Here is a 15,701-nt window from a genome sequence, read left to right on the forward strand (position 1 = left end):
ATCCTGCAGCTCTTAGTGTTTCCTTTTGATAAATCTTTGTTCTGGACATTAATATTTTAAAGCATGGCTTTTTCTAAGTTTAAAAACTATCAAATTTAAGCAGTATCTTATAGCTCCCTACTGACTCACATATTTTTCTTTGTCAGCTCGTTTTGACAGGAGCCATTCAAGTAGCAGACAAAGTTTCTTCAGGGAAGAGTTCAGTGCTTGTGCATTGTAGTGACGGATGGGACAGGACTGCTCAGCTGACATCCTTGGCCATGCTGATGTTGGATAGCTTCTATAGGAGCATTGAAGGGTTCGAAATACTGGTACAAAAAGAATGGATAAGTTTTGGACATAAATTTGCATCTGTAAGTAAACAAAGCTAATTTCTAAAAACAGATCACTACCATTCAGGATTTTAAAACTAGTTGTTAAATTACATATTCAGTATTAAAATGAAAATCTGAGGAGTGTAATAAAAACTTTACGACTTTGAAAATGCATGATGCCTTGGGTAGTGAAAGTCTTTTTAAGAGATATGTTTATCCATCTGCACTGTTTGCAGTTTCACTTGAAAGTAATACAAAGAATCTTCATAGAAATGTTTACATTGAAATTTCATAAGAGAAGGAAGATAGACAATTCTTTCTCAAATAATATAGCTATTAGAGTCAAATATATTCTATAGACTTTTAGTTGAGGCTTTTTATTTCTGATATGCATTTTTAAAATCATCAAGAGATGAATAAATTCAGAAGAGCTATTGTATAACATGATGACTGTAGTTAATATATTCTTGAACAATGTTAAAAGAATGGATGTAAAGTTTTCTTACCACAAAAATGGTAACTATGAGGTAATGTATATGCTACACATTAAACAGTCAATATATATAAATTTCTCTCTCAATTAAAAATAAAAATAAAATTTTTTAAAAATAACCGCCCCAAGAAAATTTTTTTAATGAAATCATCAAAAGGACATACTAAAATTCATATTCCTAGGTCTTATTTCCAGATGCCCTTTAAGTATGCATTTTGACCCAGCTCCCCAGTGATTCTCATGAAGGGGATCCGTAGGCTACCCTTTCAGAAACACTGCTATGTATCCTTTTAGCCTTCACCCAGGTTTCATAGTGTGAATAACATTTTCAAGTAGAAAGAATCATTGTGTTTTTGTTTTTTTTGTTTGTTTGTTTGTTTGTTTGTTTTTGAGATGGAGTTTCACCCTTGTTGCCCAAGCTGGAGCGCAATGGCGTGATCTCGGCTCACTACAACCTCCACCTCCTGGGTTCAAGCGATTCTCCTGCCTCAGCCTCCCAAGTAGCTGGGATTACAGGCGTGCACCACCATGCCCAGCTAATTTTTTGTATTTTTAGTAGAAATGGCGTTTCACCATGTTAGCCAGGCTGGTCTCAAACTCTTGACCTCGTGATCCGCCCACCTCAGCCTCCCAAAATGCTGGGATTACAGGCATGAGCCACCGCACCCAGCCATAGAAAGAATCATTGTTTAGTAAATGAATACATTGTGAGATTTTTTGGTTTTGTCTTGTTTTTAAGAGAGAAAGAACATTTAATTCTAATAATCATAACTTTTGGACATGATTTTAAGTCTTGAAACTTTAGGATTATTCTCTTTGCGACTGAAAGAACTAGGCTGAGTGTACTGCTAACATACTATGTAGGATAATCATGCCCATTCTATCTATAGCTGTTCAGGACTTGTACAAAATTCCGATTATATGAAATAATTGTAACAACCACCTAGGATGATGATTCTTTGGCAGTTTTTATTGGTATTTTACAGACGTTTATATACTTAATTTCCATTATTTTGAAACCTTACATTGCCTATATTGCCATGGAAGTACATATTATTTCCTCTCTGAGAAACTTGGCATTTAGAAGGCACATTGCTGAATTGTATTGTCACATTTTGTGTTATATGCTTTCTCAGTTTTGTACCCATTAATTAAAACAAATTATCTTCATCAATTTATTCAGCGAATAGGTCATGGTGATAAAAACCACACCGATGCTGACCGTTCTCCTATTTTTCTCCAGTTTATTGATTGTGTGTGGCAAATGTCAAAACAGGTAAGGAATATGAGGGATGAAAATACATTCAACTTATTGTTTAAATTAAACATTTTAATATAATGATTGGGATTTGATCCCAAAATAATACAGGGTAGAGAGAGAGATGAAGCAAGACTGGTCATGTGTGAATAATTGGAGAAGCCAGGTACATGAGTGTTCACCTTTTTATTCCTGCTACTATTGATATATCTGGGATTTTCCCTAATAAAGTTTTAAAAATTAAGTATTTAACTCTGATGTCTCTACTAGTGGAAGATCAATGGAATTAACAATACCAAGTTGTCATTTATATACATTTTATACTGACACTTATATATAGCTGTGTCTGCTATCTCATAATAGCTTCAGTAACTAAACTACACTGTACCTGCAGGAGAACCCAGAAAATCAGCCTGTTTATCTCATTTTCCTCTTTATTGCTTTATTTAACACTTGAAGTGCTCAGTCCTATATAAACTGCTAAAAAAAGAACAACTGTAGTGTGTGTGCAGATTACAGCCTCTGCTGTCCTTCCTAGAGCCCTACAATGTGGCAGCATTTGTTTACTTCTACAGTGTATCTTTCTAATTTTATAAAGTTTCAGTCCCAGTTTTTCATGCTTTGTTTGCTTGTTTTTGTTTAGTTCCCTACAGCTTTTGAATTCAATGAACAATTTCTGATTATAATTTTGGATCATCTGTATAGTTGCCGATTTGGTACTTTCTTATTCAACTGTGAATCTGCTCGAGAAAGACAGGTGAGTTAAAATGCTATTTTTTTTTGATACATTGGGCTTACCAAAACGTATGTAGTCTGCCACGAAATATAAAAAATATGATAGCTTGTAAGACACTGTCTTTGACCTCGAAGAGTAGGAATGACATTAAAGGTATGCATTTTGTGTTATATAAAGGAATACCTGAGGCTGGGTAACTTACAAAGAAAAGAGGTTTAATTGGCTCACAGTTCTGCAGGCTGTACAAGAAGCATAGTGCCGGCATCTGCTTAGTTTCTGGTGAGAGCCTCAGGCTGCTTCCACTCATGGCAGAAGGTGAAGGGGAGCCAGTGTGTAGAGATCATATGGTGGAAGAGGAAGCAAGAGAGAGGGGAGAGGGTGCCAGGCTCTTTGTAACAACCCAGCTCTCTTGGTAACTAATATAGAGTGACAACAAACACCTAAGAGAGAGCATCAATCTGTTCATGAGGGACCTGTCCTCATGACCCAAACACCTCCCACTAGGCCCCACCTCCAAAATTGGGGATCAGATTTCTTTTTCTTTATTTTTTTGTTTGTTTGTTGTTGTTGTTTGAGACAGGGTTTCACTGTCGCCCAGGCTGGAGTACAGTGGCACAATCTTGGCTCACTGGGCAACCTCCGCCTTCCTGGCTTAAGCAAGATTCTCCCACCTCAGCCTCCTGAGTAGGTGGGACCACGGGTGCATACCACCACAGCCAGCTAATTGTTGTATTTTTAGTAGTGATGGGGTTTTGCCATGTTACCCGGGCTGGTCTCGAACTCCTGAGCTCAAGTGATCCACCTGCCTCACCCTCCCAAAGTGCTGGGATTACAGGTGTGAGCCACTGCGCCCAGCCTGGCAATCAGATTTCAACATGAGGTTTGGAGAGAACAAATATTCAAACTGTGACAGAGGTTCCCCCAAAAGTAAAAATATAGCTACCATATGATCCAGCACTCCCACTATTGGGTACATATCTAAAGGAAATGAAATCATCATGTCAAAGAGGTTATCTGCAATCTCATGTATATTGCAGCACTATTCACAGTAGCCAAGATATGGACTCAACCTGTGTCCATCAACAGATGAATAAGGAAAACATAAAACCTATATACAGTAGACTACTACTCAGCCATAAAAAAGGAAATACTACCATTTGCAACAACATAAGTAAATCTGGAGGACATTATGCTAAGCAAAATAAACCAGGCACAGAAAGACAAATACCACATGATTTCCCTTATGTGTGGAATCTAAGAAAACTTGAACCTATAGTAACAGAGAGTAGAAGGGTAGTTACCAGGGGCTGGGGAAAGGGTAAGGGAAAGAGAAACATAGTGGTCAAAAGATACAAACCTTCAGTTATAAGTACTAAAGACCTAATGTGCGGTATGGTAATTATAGTTAATAATAATGTATATTTGAAATTTGCTAAAATAATAGATCTCAAGTGTTCTCACTGCAAAAGAAATTGGTAACTATATGAGGTGACAGATGTTAATTAGCTTGATTGAGGTGATTATTTCATAATTTATACATATATCAAAACATCACATCATATACCTTAAATATATACAATTTTTATTTGTCAGTTGTAAATAATACCGGGGGAAAAACACAATTGTTTCTGGGAAAAGAGGTGAGAGAGCACTTTTTTTCATAACCTTGTCAAACTATTTGACTTTTTAAACTACGTGCATATATAAAAATAAAAACAGTAACATGCAAATAAATACAATGTGGTATATAGATTTTGGCATCAAAAAGATACAACTGAGGTTTTAGGTGGATTCAAAGAAAGGCAAAATTATGCTGTCATTATTCATGAAATGAAATACATATGTTTAAGACATTTATTTTTCTTTTGAGACGGAGTTGCGCTCTTGTCACCCAGGCTGGAGTGCAGTGGCGCGATCACGGCTCATTGCAACCTCTGCCCCCCGGGTTCAAGCAATTCTCCTGCCTCAGCCTCCCAAGTAGCTGGGACTACAGGTGCCTGCCACCACTCCCAGCTAATTTTTGTATTTTTGGTAGAGACGGGCTTCACCATGTTGGCCAGGCTGGTCTCAAACTCCTGACCTCAGGTGATCCGCCTGCCTCAGCCTCCCAAAGTGCTGGGATTACAGGCGTGAGTCACCACACCTGGCCACGAAATTTCTTTAGTCACTTATTTTGGGATGTTCTTTTTGGTTTCTAGTTTTAGCTTATTGCTCTTTTCTTATTAAAGTCATTACTAGGAAGAGTTTCAGATTCTACCTTTGGTAATTTTAATTCTTGTATTTTTATTTCCCTAGCTTTGGTGTTTTTTTTTTTTTTTTTCTTCCTCTCTCTAGTTTATGGTCAAAATTTTGTAAATGCCTGCAATAAAAAGCAATGAAAATGTGAATATCTTTATGAGATGGCAACACTAGGCTAAAAAGCTTAGACTTCGTGTAGTCAGTTATCCAGATGTTTTCAAAGATATGGATGTTGACATGATGTAGATTAAACATCTGGATGGTCGATTAAAATAACTGTGTCCAGATGCCTACTGTCAAGTAGACACAGATTAAGATTTCATAGTTCCAACAAATGGAAAAGTTTTAAAAGTCATTGGGATCTTATGATAAGTTTTTCTTTTCACTGAATTAAAAAGAGTATACCACCCATCTGTTCATAAATGTTTTACCTAGCCGGGAATACTCTTCTTTGGTCAGTGAATTGCATTTAATGGTACAGTATCCTGCGCCCCTGTCTTCAGGCAGAAATAGTGGCTCTCAAGCTAGGCCATTACCTATGCAAATATCGATAAGTGGCTGCCAAGCACTCACTGGCCCATGAGGCTTTTTGAGCTATTATGAGGATAATGTAAATGTATGATTCAATTTGATGCTGAACTGTATTGCTACAGGCTGCAAAATGGTTTGTGGATTTATGTGTGTTTTTACTTAGGTTTTCCACTTTCTCTCTTTCTGTCTGTAGAAGGTTACAGAAAGGACTGTTTCTTTATGGTCGCTGATAAACAGTAATAAAGAAAAATTCAAAAACCCCTTCTATACTAAAGAAATCAATCGAGTTTTATATCCAGTTGCCAGTATGCGTCACTTGGAACTCTGGGTGAATTACTACATTAGATGGAACCCCAGGATCAAGCAACAAGTAAGTGAAGTAGCACTGTTAAAAGATAGCAATGTCAACTGCTTGCCTTAGATAATGTTATTTGGTATGGATTTTTTTTAACAACATGAGGAAAAATATCAGACTCTAAAAACACACTTATTGTTAAACTCAACCTTAATTTAAATTTTTTAAAATTACTAAACCATGTGTTTTGATGTTAAGCTGCAATTCTTCTGCCAATGTGATATAATTGTTTACTATAATGCAAGCTGATTTAAAGCTCTAGAAAATTTGAGTTTTCATAGCCAGAGATTTCCTTTCATCACTTGAAGTAGTTGTTCATTATATAGACATTGTTAGAAAATTCTTTACATTGACTAGACTTAGATGATCCTGTTAAGAAAATGTTTGCTACTCTCATTCAGGTGTATGCACTAGGTCAGCTAACATCAGATTGCTTTTCACTGAGGGTATTTACTTCTAAAATAAAGATAATTAGTCTGTCAATGGTAGTAAATTCAGTTGGCCATTTATCAAACAAAAATGGAAACAATGAGTTTGAAGTGAAAGACTCTACATTTTGTTAAAGACACACTTGGGCTTTCCATTCTCCCACCTCCACTCCATCCCAAATCAGAAGGAAAAACAGCCTGCAGTACTTCAGTTTATTGATTTGTTCTAAGCATTATAAATATTCAGTATTTGTGATGGTTCTTTGTAAAGGTTTGCACATTTTCCTGCAGTGTGGGTGGTCGACTACCTGTTCTCACAGTTCAGTCTTGCATAAGCACCAGCTTTAATGCCAGAAATAGGCTGGCCACAGCAGGGTCCTATAGCTGTGGCCTCTCTCTCAGATTGTTCATTCCTCTCAGGCAGTTGGCTGCATGCCAGTCTGTGCCCTGCCTCCTCACTGGAGAAGTGCCCATTTCAAGCTGGCACCCTCATTTCAAGGTCTGTGCTACTCGCGTGAAAGGCTTTTGTAATTTGGTAATGGTTGAAATGTGTATTCTTTTGGAAAGTGACAGATTCCAGGGCTTGAGAACATTCACTTGTTTAGTTTGGAATTTGAGAAGCACATGGGAGGAATTTATTTAACAGTAGTTCTAGCATTTTGGAATATCAAGTAAAGAATAAATAATAACCCTTACAGAATTCTAACTGCTTTTACAAAAGGTGTGTTCCTTATTAAAAAATATTTTATAGATGAGCACTGTGTTTGTCCTATAAAATAAGCCTTTTCCATATTTGTCATGGCTTGTTTTTAAAACATTGGCAATGAGAAAGTATGGACAGTTTTTGTAGAAGTCCTGTAATCTCTTCTCACCCATTTGTACTTGGAGAAATTCTTGAAATTCAAGGAATTTGGAGTAGTTCATTTCTGAATTCCTAAAGGTAATAATGATAATTGTGTGACAGGTCAAGTCTGAGGGTACATCATTAGAAGAACTTATTAGAATATATTTATCCCCCTTAGTCTCATAGATCTTGGCAAAATGGAACTGGCCTGGAGAGGAGTGCTCATTCTTTGGTAGGGGTTTTTACTTCGAGACAGGAATTGGCCTATATTATGATCTATTGGCATGAATTCAGAAAAGAAATAACTTATCCTTTCTATGTGGATTTTCTGAATATGAAGGATCCTACACACCTTTATCTCCTTAGGCACTTTGTGTTTTCATCTACCAAATATTGAATGTTCTCATGCATCAGGCACTAGGGGGATGCAGAGATTAAGAAGAAATGGTCTCTGCCCATGAGTAGCTCCCAAGCTGGTAGGGCGGCCAGAAACATAAGCCAATGATTATAATGCACAGGGATAAGTGTAAGAATCAAAGTATGGATTAAGTACATTAGGTTTTTTAAAGATCTGCTTATGTAGAACATTATTTCATACAGAAATAGATTAAATCGCCTAGGACTTTTAAAAGTACATAATATAAACCTAAAAGAGTGTACTTAACCACTTAAAAGTTAAATTGTTACTCAGTTGTGTGAGCCAGAAGGTATACAAACAATTACTGGCCACCTGTAGTATTCACAGCACTGTGGTAGTATACTATCAATGTTGAAAGATACAAAAGAATATACAGCCTCATAATGAGCTGTTAGCCTCAAAGAAGGCAGGATTAGTGTGCTTTTAAAAGCAAAAGCCACCAACCCTTGCTGTGACATAAAATCTCAGCAGAGTTTATGGAAAGACCAATGCTTACATTTGAAAAGCTATCAATAAGCAGATCTGGTACTTTTATTTAATACGAGGAAATTACTCATGTCAAAAGCATAGTCACATTACAAACCTGAGTAGGAATTTCGGCTGCCAGTGAGCATCATACGGTACTCTAGGAACCACTGCTTTCCACGTAGCTGTTAATCAGGGTTACACTGGATGTACTGAAATTTTATATAGTGGTAACTGAAGGATGAGATTCAGGACAAATATTAGCAGGTTGACCTGTGTGGCATTTGTTTCAGTCATTTTTAATAGAAAAATTTAAAGGGATATGAATATGAAAATTGTTTGAAGCCTAAAATACTTCCATGAGTTGATTGCCTATCTTCTTTTCCATGCCGAGCTGGGACATACTTTATAATTCATTTCTCAAGTGAGAAGTTGAGGTATAATATTTTGTCAATTGGCTTGAAGTTTTCATTTCTTGTTGTCTTTGTATTCTATCACAAATGGACTCTTCTCTTCTTTTACCTCCTCTAAGTGGTTTGTGTTTGTCTGTAGCCCAATAACTTCTATATATTTTATACCCATTACTAGACTGAATTATCTTTTTATTTCTAACAGTTTTTCCGTTTACTCTCTTCAGTTTTCTGATGATACAGTCATGCCATCTGCAAAAATTACTGTTACCTGATTTCTTTTTCTTATCTAATTGCACATGCTCATTGTAATATTCAAACTGATTCTAAATTCTAATACTCATATTTCAAAGGGAGGTTTTAAAAATAGCCACAATTTTGGAGGAGAACATCAAGGAAGAACCTGCCCTGCTGTATAGCAAGCCTTATTTGGAACAGAGTAGAGCCCAGAAACAGACCTGCGTCGATGTGGAGGCTTGGAATAGTAAGAAGGTGGCAATGTAACACATCCCTATGAGTGGAATGTTCAGTAAATGGTGCTGGGACTGGAAATAAAAGTTAACATGTCAAAACAGAACTCCTAATGTTTCCCCCAAAACCTCCTCTTCCTGCCATCTTCTCCATTTCAGTTCGTGGTAGCGCCAGCCTAGTCGCCCTCGCCAGGAACCTTAGAGTCATCCTTGACACCTTTCTCTCCCACACCCCATGTCCAATCTGTCAGGAGAGCTTGTTGGGCTCTGCCTTCAAAACACATATAGAGTCCAAGCACTTCTCACTGAGCTCCCACCACCACGCTGGTGTGTGCTGCCTGCCCTCTCCCGTGTGTGGCAGCGATAGCCTTCTAGCTGGACCCCCTGATGCTACCTTTACTTCTTTCTACTCTTCTCAGCATGGCAGCCAAAGCAGATCATGCCACTCGCCTGCTAGAAACTGGCCAGGTAGCTGCTCACCTCACCCAGAGTCAAGGTGCAAGTCCTTACAATGGTCTCTGAAGCCTCGTGTGACCCCCACCCCACCCCTTAGCTCTGTGACCTCCTGGCATCCTCACCAACAACTCTCTCTCACATGCCCAGCTTCAGCCAGACTGGCCTCTGCTCTTCCTTAGGCACTCAGGTATCCACTTGACACCCTCCTTCATCTCCCTTAAGTCTTTCCCCAAAAGTCACCTCTTCAGTGCAGCTCACTCTGACCATCCAGTTTAGAGTGGAATCCTCTTACCCTGCTCTAGTCTTCTGTAGAATTGATCACCTTCAAACATTCTGTGAAACTCCCAGGATCGTTATGTTCGTTGTTTGTCCGTCTCCCCCTGCTAGAAGATAAAGGCCATAAAAATAGGTATTTGGGCCTCCTTTGTTCACTGGTGGATCCTGAGCACCTAGAACAGTGTCTGGCCCTCAGTTGAGTTTTAAGAGAAAAATGGACAAAGGATATTAGCAAGCATCCCACAGCACTTACTGGGTGTTAGGCATTCTACCAAGCGCAATGCTATATATGAAAAACTTCCACTGCCAGGCCACACACTAAAAGTGACAGTGATCATAGGGAGAATGGGATTAAGAGACTTCTGCAATCCTGTGGGCCTTTGTAACCAGAGCATTAATGAAAGCAGCAATCCCAGTAGACATGTGGGCGCGCTTCCATCTCTGCTGCATTTGTACCTGGCTTTAGCTGATTCACGCCGTGGCTGCCTGTAGTGGGTACAATGGTGTGCAACCCACAACCTGTGAATGTGACCATATTTGGGAAAAGGATCTTTGCAGTTGTAATTAAGTTTAGGATCTCAAGATGAGATCGTCGTAGATTGAGGGTGGGTGGGCCCTAAATCCAATGACAGATGTCCTCATAAGAGAAAGGAGGGGAAGATTTGAGACCCAGACATAGAGAAGGCCATGTGAAGACAGGCAGAGATTGCAGCGATGCTGCCATAAGCCAAGGAACACCTGGAGCCACTAGAAGCTGGACGAGGTGAGAAAGAATTCTCCCCTAAAGCCTCCAGAGGGTGTATGGCCCTGCTGACACCCTAATTTGGGGCATCTGCCCTGCCGAACCATCAGAGAATCAATTTCTGTTGTTTTAAAAGCCACGCAAGTTTGTGTTAAATTTTTTAGGGCAACCTCATGGCTCATGCTCCCTTCTCTAGGATACGGGTTCTAGAAAGTGTCTGCTTCTAATAGAGACCATTCTCCTGAACATTAAAAATTGGATCCAGGCCAGATACAGTGGCTCACATCTGCAATCTCTGCACTTTGGTAGGCTAAGGCAGGAGGATCACCTGAGCCCAGAAATTCGAGACCAGCCTAGGCAACATAGTGAGACCCCCCCCCCTTCCATCTCTACAGAAAAAAAAAAAAATGTTTTAAGTAGCCAGGCATGGCAGTGCATGCTTGTAGTCCTAGCTACTTGGCCAGCTGAGGCAGGAGGATCGCCTGAGCCCAGGAGTTCGAGGTTACAGTGTTCGAGATTTTGCTGAGCTATGATTGCACTGCACTCCAGCCTGGCAACAAAGTGAGACCCTGTCTCTTTAAAAATAATAATAATAATAAACCGCAGCATTCTTCATCAGTGCATTGTCTTCACAGCTTCCTTGTTGGTGCGCACAGCTTCAGCAAATAGTTCAACACAGTAGAAAGCAGGATGGTTCTGGAAACTACATGTGGAAGGCACTTCTGTAGACGTTCGGCATTTTTCTTTTTTTTTTTTCTTTTTTTTCTTCTAAAAAAAAGGGTGGGGGGATACATGTGCAGAACGTGCAGGTTTGTTACATAGGTATACGTGTGCCATGGTGGTTTGCTGCACCTATTGATCCATCCTCTAAGTTCCCTCCCCTCACCTCCCACTCCCCAACAGGCCCTGGTGTGTGTGTTCCCCTCCCTGTGTCCATGTGTTCTCAATGTTCAGCTCCCACTTATGAGTGAGAACATGCAGTGTTTGGTTTTCTGTTGCTGTGTTAGTTTGATGAGGATGATGACTTCCAGCTTCATCCATGTCCCCGCAAAGGACATGATCTCATTCCTTTTTATGGCTGCATAGTATTCCATGGTGTATATGTACCACATTTTCTTTATCCAGTCTATCATTGATGGGCATTTGGGTTGGTTCTATGTCTTTGCTGTTGTAAATAGTGCTGCAGTAAACATGTGTGCATGTGTCTTTATAATAGAATGATTTATATTCCTTTGGGTATAATGGGATTGCTGGATCTAATGGTATTTCTGGTTCTAGATCCTTGAGGAATCGCCACACTGTCTTCCACAATGGTTGAACTAATTTACACTCCCACCAACAGTGTAAAAGTGTTCCTGTTTCTCCACAGCCTCGCCAGCATCTATCATTTCCTGACTTTTTAATAATCACCATTCTGACTGGCATGAGGTGGTATCTCATTGTGGTTTTGATTTGCGTTTCTCTGATGATCAGTGATGATGAGCTTTTTTTCATATCTTTGTTAGCCTCATGTATGTCTTCTTTTGAGAAGTGTCTGTTCATATCCTTTGCCTACTTTCTGATGGGGTTGTTTATCTTTTTTTTTTTTTTTGTAAATATCTTTAAGTTCCTTGGAAATTCTGGATATTAGACCTTTGTCAGATGAGTAGATTGCAAAAATTTTCTCTTATTCTATAGATTGCCTGTTCACTCTGATGCTAGTTTCTTTTGCTGTGCAGAAGCTCTTTAGTTTAATTAGATCCCATTTGTCAATTTTGGCTTTTGTTGCAATTGTTTTTGGTGTTTTTGTCATGAAGTCTTTGCCCATGCCTATGTCCTGAATGGTATTGCCTAGGTTTTCTTCTAGGGTTTTCATGGTTTAGGGTTTTACATTAAGGTCTTCATATATTGCTTAAGCTTTCTAGAAAGTGCTTGCCCCGATCCCTTCAAAACATTAACTTTCTGGAGTACTGTTCTGTTGTATATCTTGACCTGGGTGTGATTACCTAAATGTATACGTATGTCAAGATTCACTGAGCTGAACATCCGAAGATTTTGCACTGTGTGTGGTTTATATCTCAGTACAAAACTTTTAAAACTTAACATGCTGGGAGAATCACGTTATGCTCCAGCCTGACTTCTGCCTTTGTATCAACATCAATCCCTTGTTTACTCATCAATGTTGTCACCATTGTAGCAAAACAGATGCTATTAACTCACTTCACTCACACAATGCCATGTGAGGGCTATGCTGTTTTGATTCCCATTTTACAGATAGGGACATGGAGGCACACAGAAGGTGAGGGGGCAAACCCAGCATTCATACCCAAGGCGGAGCATAGCAGAGCCGCTATGGCTGTCAGCCATGTATTCAGATGGGCAATAAGCACATGAAAAGATGTTCTAGCAGAGCAATACAAACGAAAACTGCCGTGACATACCATGTCACAGCCCTCCAAATGGAAAAAATAATAATAATCGTATGTTCCGAAGTTCTAGTGAGAATGCAGAACAATGGGAACTGCCAGGTATCACCAGCGGGGCCTCTCTGCAGGCAATTTGGCAGCATCTGGTGAGGTTGAAAAGACCATATTCTACTTCTCAGCAGTTCCACCCCTAGGAAAATTCCTTAGGGAAACACTTGCGTATGTGCTTGAGGAGATGTCTACAAGGATACTCAGTACAGCATTGCACACACTACCGAGGAGCCCTGGAAATCACTGATTACCCATCAGCTTGGGAAGGGGTGGAGAAACTGGTTTATTCCTTCAATGCAACTTAACAAGGATGAAATTCAGAAAACACCTTGGGTCAAAATGTCAATTGATAAATACCAGATGGTACCAGTGATGTAAACTTTGATAAAACACAAAGTAATACTGTATTTTGTTGCTGGATACTCACAGGAAAAGTGTCACAAATCTGCACAAAAAGGAAGGTCACATGGCAACTTGAGAAGAGTTGTCCCTCAGAGTGAAAGAGGACAGTGGGCCTGGGACAGGCAACACGGGAGACTGGAGCTGTGTCTAGGCTGATAAATTTTAAAAGATGGTGACACGTGTGAGGAAATGTGTACATTAGGTATTTCTTGGTGAACGAATACTTAGTACTTGGGTTTTTAGTACTCTGTGTTGTACTTTCCTGTGTGCGTCAGTGAGGCAGTAGTTAAGGAAAGTATGTATTATGGTAAACTTTGAGTAAAGGGCTTATTTACAAATCAGCAGTCACAGCAGATGGGTGGAACACGTGAGTTCTCATGACGTGCCTGGCTTAAAGTGTAACTCAAGTCTCTGGTTCTTTCCAGCAGCCAAATCCAGTGGAGCAGCGTTACATGGAGCTCTTAGCCTTACGCGACGAATACATAAAGCGGCTTGAGGAACTGCAGCTCGCCAACTCTGCCAAGCTTTCTGATCCCCCAACTTCACCTTCCAGTCCTTCACAAATGATGCCCCATGTGCAAACTCACTTCTGAGGGGGACCCTGGCACTGCATTAGAGCTCGAAATAAAGGCGATAGCTGACTTTCATTTGGGGCATTTGTAAAAAGTAGATTAAAATATTTGCCTCCATGTAGAACTTGAACTAACATAATCTTAAACTCTTGAATATGTGCCTTCTAGAATACATATTACAAGAAAACTACAGGGTCCACATGGCAATCAGAAGAAAGGAGCTGAGATGAGGTTTTGGAAAACCCTGACACCTTTAAAAAGCAGTTTTTGAAAGACAAAATTTAGATTTAATTTACGTCTTGAGAAATACTATATATACAATATATATTCTGTGGGCTTAATTGAAACAACATTATTTTAAAATCAAAGGGAAATATGTTCATGGAATGGATTTTCCTGAAGCTGCTTAACAGTTGCTTTGGATTATCTAAAATGAATCCAAATGTGAAAGATGCATGTTACTGCCAAAACCAAATTGAGCTCAGCTTCCTAGGCATTACCCAAAAGCAAGGTGTTTAAGTAATTGCCAGCTTTTATACCATCATAAATGGTGACTTAAGGAGAAATAGCTGTATAGATGAGTTTTTCATTATTTGGAAATTTAGGGGTAGAAAATGTTTTCCCCTAATTTTCCAGAGAAGCCTATTTTTATATTTTAAAAAAACTGACAGGGCCCAGTTAAATATGATTTGCTTTTTTTAAATTTGCCAGTTTTACTTTCTAAATTCTTTCATGAGCTTGCCTAAAATTCGGAATGGTTTTCGGGTTGTGGCAAACCCCAAAGAGAGCACTGTCCAAGGATGTCGGGAGCATCCTGCTGCTTAGGGGAATGTTTTCGCAAATGTTGCTCTAGTCAATCCAGCTCATCTGCCAAAATGTAGGGCTACCGTCTTGGATGCATGAGCTATTGCTAGAGCATCATCCTTAGAAATCAATGCCCCAGATGTACATGTGTTGAGCGTATTCTTGAAAGTATTGTGTTTATGCATTTCAATTTCAATGGTGTTGGCTTCCCCTCCCCACCCCACGCGTGCATAAAAACTGGTTCTACAAATTTTTACTTGAAGTACCAGGCCGTTTGCTTTTTCAGGTTGTTTTGTTTTATAGTATTAAGTGAAATTTTAAATGCACAGTTCTATTTGCTATCTGAACTAATTCATTTATTAAGTATATTTGTAAAAGCTAAGGCTCGAGTTAAAACAAGTGTTTTACAATGATTTGTAAAGGACTATTTATAACTAATATGGTTTTGTTTTCAATGAATTAAGAAAGATTAAATATATCTTTGTAAATTATTTTATGTCATAGTTTAATTGGTCTACCAAGTAAGACATCTCAAATACAGTAGTATAATGTATGAATTTTGTAAGTATAAGAAATTTTATTAGACATTCTCTTACTTTTTGTAAATGCTGTAAATATTTCATAAATTAACAAAGTGTCACTCCATAAAAAGAAAGCTAATACTAATAGCCTAAAAGATTTTGTGAAATTTCATGAAAACTTTTTAATGGTAATAATGACTAAAGACCTGCTGTAATAAATGTATTAACTGAAACCTAACACTGTTTTCAGGGCTGTGAGTGTGTATGTGTTGGAAATGTGCATGGTTGCCATCTGATTTCTTTGCCCGGGTCTGCTTCATGTACTTTTTATCTCACTGGCAACCTTGCAGGGCTCTCCCAAAATTTCAGCAAGATTGGGCATTTAAGTGTATTAAACAGTGCAGATTTTAAGAGTCACAACTGTCTATGAGGATGGCTTTTGCAAAAGTGAACGCGCAAAACTTCAGGCTCTGACTAGGGAACACAGCAGTTGATAGTAAGGGATGCGAAGA

At 39.0% G+C, this 15,701-nt stretch overlaps 1 protein-coding gene across 1 annotated transcript in view; it reads left to right on the top strand.

The window, feature by feature from the left end:
- MTM1 (myotubularin 1) overlaps positions 1–15,424 on the top strand; it is a gene marked incomplete at its 5' end in the record, with an annotated part of 80,978 nt that extends 65,554 nt beyond the window's left edge. The window contains 5 exon segments of the mRNA NM_001133953.1: positions 147–353; positions 1,991–2,083; positions 2,709–2,822; positions 5,764–5,940; positions 13,718–15,424. Coding sequence (NP_001127425.1) covers positions 147–353; positions 1,991–2,083; positions 2,709–2,822; positions 5,764–5,940; positions 13,718–13,885 — 759 coding nt within the window. The 3' untranslated portion in view covers positions 13,886–15,424.
- Positions 15,425–15,701: the final 277 nt, after the last annotated feature.

This window comes from Pongo abelii, chromosome X (genome assembly GCF_028885655.2).
Source record: "Pongo abelii isolate AG06213 chromosome X, NHGRI_mPonAbe1-v2.0_pri, whole genome shotgun sequence".
Taxonomy (NCBI): Eukaryota; Metazoa; Chordata; class Mammalia; order Primates; family Hominidae; genus Pongo; species Pongo abelii.